The 2,500-nt window shown below is 45.8% G+C and overlaps 1 protein-coding gene across 1 annotated transcript in view; it reads right to left on the minus strand.

Annotated features, from left to right (window-relative positions):
- Positions 1–2,500, minus strand: part of LOC113806657 (DNA-binding protein D-ETS-6-like) — a 39,994-nt gene that overhangs the window by 882 nt on the left and 36,612 nt on the right. The window contains exons 5-6 of the mRNA XM_070123998.1: positions 1,402–1,642; positions 1–517 (exon numbers count right to left, since the gene is read on the minus strand). The exon at positions 1–517 is cut by the window's left edge and continues 882 nt beyond it. Coding sequence (XP_069980099.1) covers positions 64–517; positions 1,402–1,642 — 695 coding nt within the window. The 3' untranslated portion in view covers positions 1–63. The remainder of the gene's footprint in view (positions 518–1,401; positions 1,643–2,500) is intronic.

Raw genomic sequence — 2,500 nt, forward strand, 5'->3', positions numbered from 1 at the left:
CGCGCCCCCGCCCGTCCGAAGCCCCGGGGAGGCGCCCTGGGCCTCCCACTCCCCGCGCGGAGCTCACGAGGAGTACGGGTAGTGGGGCAGGGTGCGGGCGGTCGTGGTGGTGACCGGGGCGTCGGCGGGCGGCGACCCGAGCGGCGAGGGCAGCGGCGCCGCGTGCAGGCCGAGGGGCGGCGAGCTGGCCAGCGGGGAGGAGGTGGCCAGCGGGGAGGAGGTGGCCAGCGGCGAGGTGGTGGCCAGCGCCGCCGCCGAGGACACCGCCGCCCAGTACGGGGGCGGGGAGAGCAGAGGCGGCGGCGGCGGGGCGGAGGGCGACGCCAGGGGGCCGCCGGCCAGGGGCGACGTCCCCCCCAGCAGATGCGAGTAGCCCGTGAGGAAGCTGAGGTCGGGCGGGTAGCGCTGCGCCTCGGCGCTCTGCTGCTGCCGCACCTGGTCCAGGCCGCGGAAGTCGAACTTGTAGGCGTAGCGCTTGCCGTGCACCTTCGTCATGATGTTCTTGTCGTAGTAGTACCTGCGGGCGGGCGGCTCAGTAGGGCGCTGTGCGGTCGTGTGGTTTGCATGGGTGTTTATGTGTGCGTGTGTGTGTACATTGGTATATTGATATACTGATATACAGATGACTATCTAGATATGATTCAGACTAAGCAAAGTATATCCATTAATCCAAATACACAAAAAAAAAAAACATTTGTTATCACTACATTAGCGTTGCTAGAAGGAAGACTTTCATTTCATTACCACATCCAATAACGAAGTAACCACTTACCACCCATGACTTGTGTGTGCATTATCAAGGCTATACTATGTTTTAGCATTATCATAAATGTAATTATAGATGATTGACAGTTATATGATATCAATGAAAAGATTAAAGAAAATCAAAATGACCTTATGAAAAATATTTTCCCATCAATTTAAATCATATTCAAATTAACTATTTTTGATTGACACATTTAATGGAAAAAACATATAATGAATTGTATTTGATAAATGAAAGCAGATAAATGAAAATAAAAACAATAAATAGAAGGATAACAATATGCTGAATAATCCTATTGGTAAATAAACACGAATAAAAAAAATATTAATGAAAGCTGACGATTCATTGATTATTCAAAAAATCATAATAAACATAGTTTACAGGAATCCTTGTAGAGAACTAATGTAAGTAAAATGATAATATTTACTATCAAGCATTCTGAATGACAAATAAAATGAATGAAATATTAATTCAAGGTAATGATAACATTCCTTCTGGAAAACAAAAATGATTTGAATGATAAACAACAACAACAACAACAACAACAACAAAAACTATGTGAAGGGCAAATATGATAAGTAGATATGACAATAGATAACTAAATAGCCACCCAACCGTATCACCCACATATATACCTGAGGGCGCGAGAGAGCTTGTCGTAGTTCATGTTGGGCTTGGACTTCCTCTCGCCCCAGCGCCGCGCCACCTCGTCAGGGTCCAGGATCTTGAACTCGCCGGCGGTGCCCTCCCAGGTGATGACGGCGGCGTTGGCGGGGTCGGACAGCAGCTCCAGGAGGAACTGCCACAGCTGGATCTGGCCCGAGCCCTGAGCGGCGAGGCGGGAGGAGCGTGGGCCGAGGAGCTCGTACGGGTCGACTGCGAGGGAGAGAGAGAGAGAGGCAAAGGGGGATTAGCGGAGACGGAAAAGTGGGTGTATTTGGCTAGAGGGATTTACAGATAATTTATAGATAATTTATAGATTTATAGAACGTTTATAGATAAAGAAGGACCTAAATAGAAAGGAAAACGTATAGATAGATAAAGAAATACACAGGAATGCATAGAAATCCAAATAGAAACAAAAAGGGGCCTTGTAGACAGATATATAGAGGCGAGAGAAGCGTGGGCCGAGAAGCTCGTATGGGTCGACTGCGAGTGAGAGAGAGAGAGGCAAAGGGGGATTAGTGGATACGGAAAAGTGGATGTATTTGGCTAGAGGGTTTGAGGATAGGTAAATACTGATGTATATGGATAAAGGAGAACGTAAATAGAAAGGAAAACGTATAGATAGATAAAGCAATACACAGGAATGCATAGAAATCCAAATAGAAACAAAAAGGGGCTTTATAGACAGATATGAAGAGGCCGGAGGGGCGTGGGCCGAGAAGATTAGTGTATATGTAAGTGTGGGTGTATTTGCCAGGAGGGTTTGAGGATATGCAAATACGGATTTATGTGGATAAAGAAGAACATGAATAGAAAGGAAAACGTATAGATAGATAAAGAAATACATAGGAATACATAGAAATACATGCATAAACAAAGAGCCAAGGGGGTTAGTGGAGACGTAAATGTGAGTGTATTTAGCAAGAAGGTTTGAGGATAGGTAAATACGGGTGTATATGGATAAAGAAGAACGTAAATAGAAAGGAAAACGTATAGATAGATAATGAAATATATAGGAATGCATAGAAATATTGGATACGGAAAAGTGGGTGTATATAATAAGAGGGA

This window comes from Penaeus vannamei, chromosome 8 (assembly GCF_042767895.1).
Source record: "Penaeus vannamei isolate JL-2024 chromosome 8, ASM4276789v1, whole genome shotgun sequence".
Lineage (NCBI taxonomy): Eukaryota > Metazoa > Arthropoda > Malacostraca > Decapoda > Penaeidae > Penaeus > Penaeus vannamei.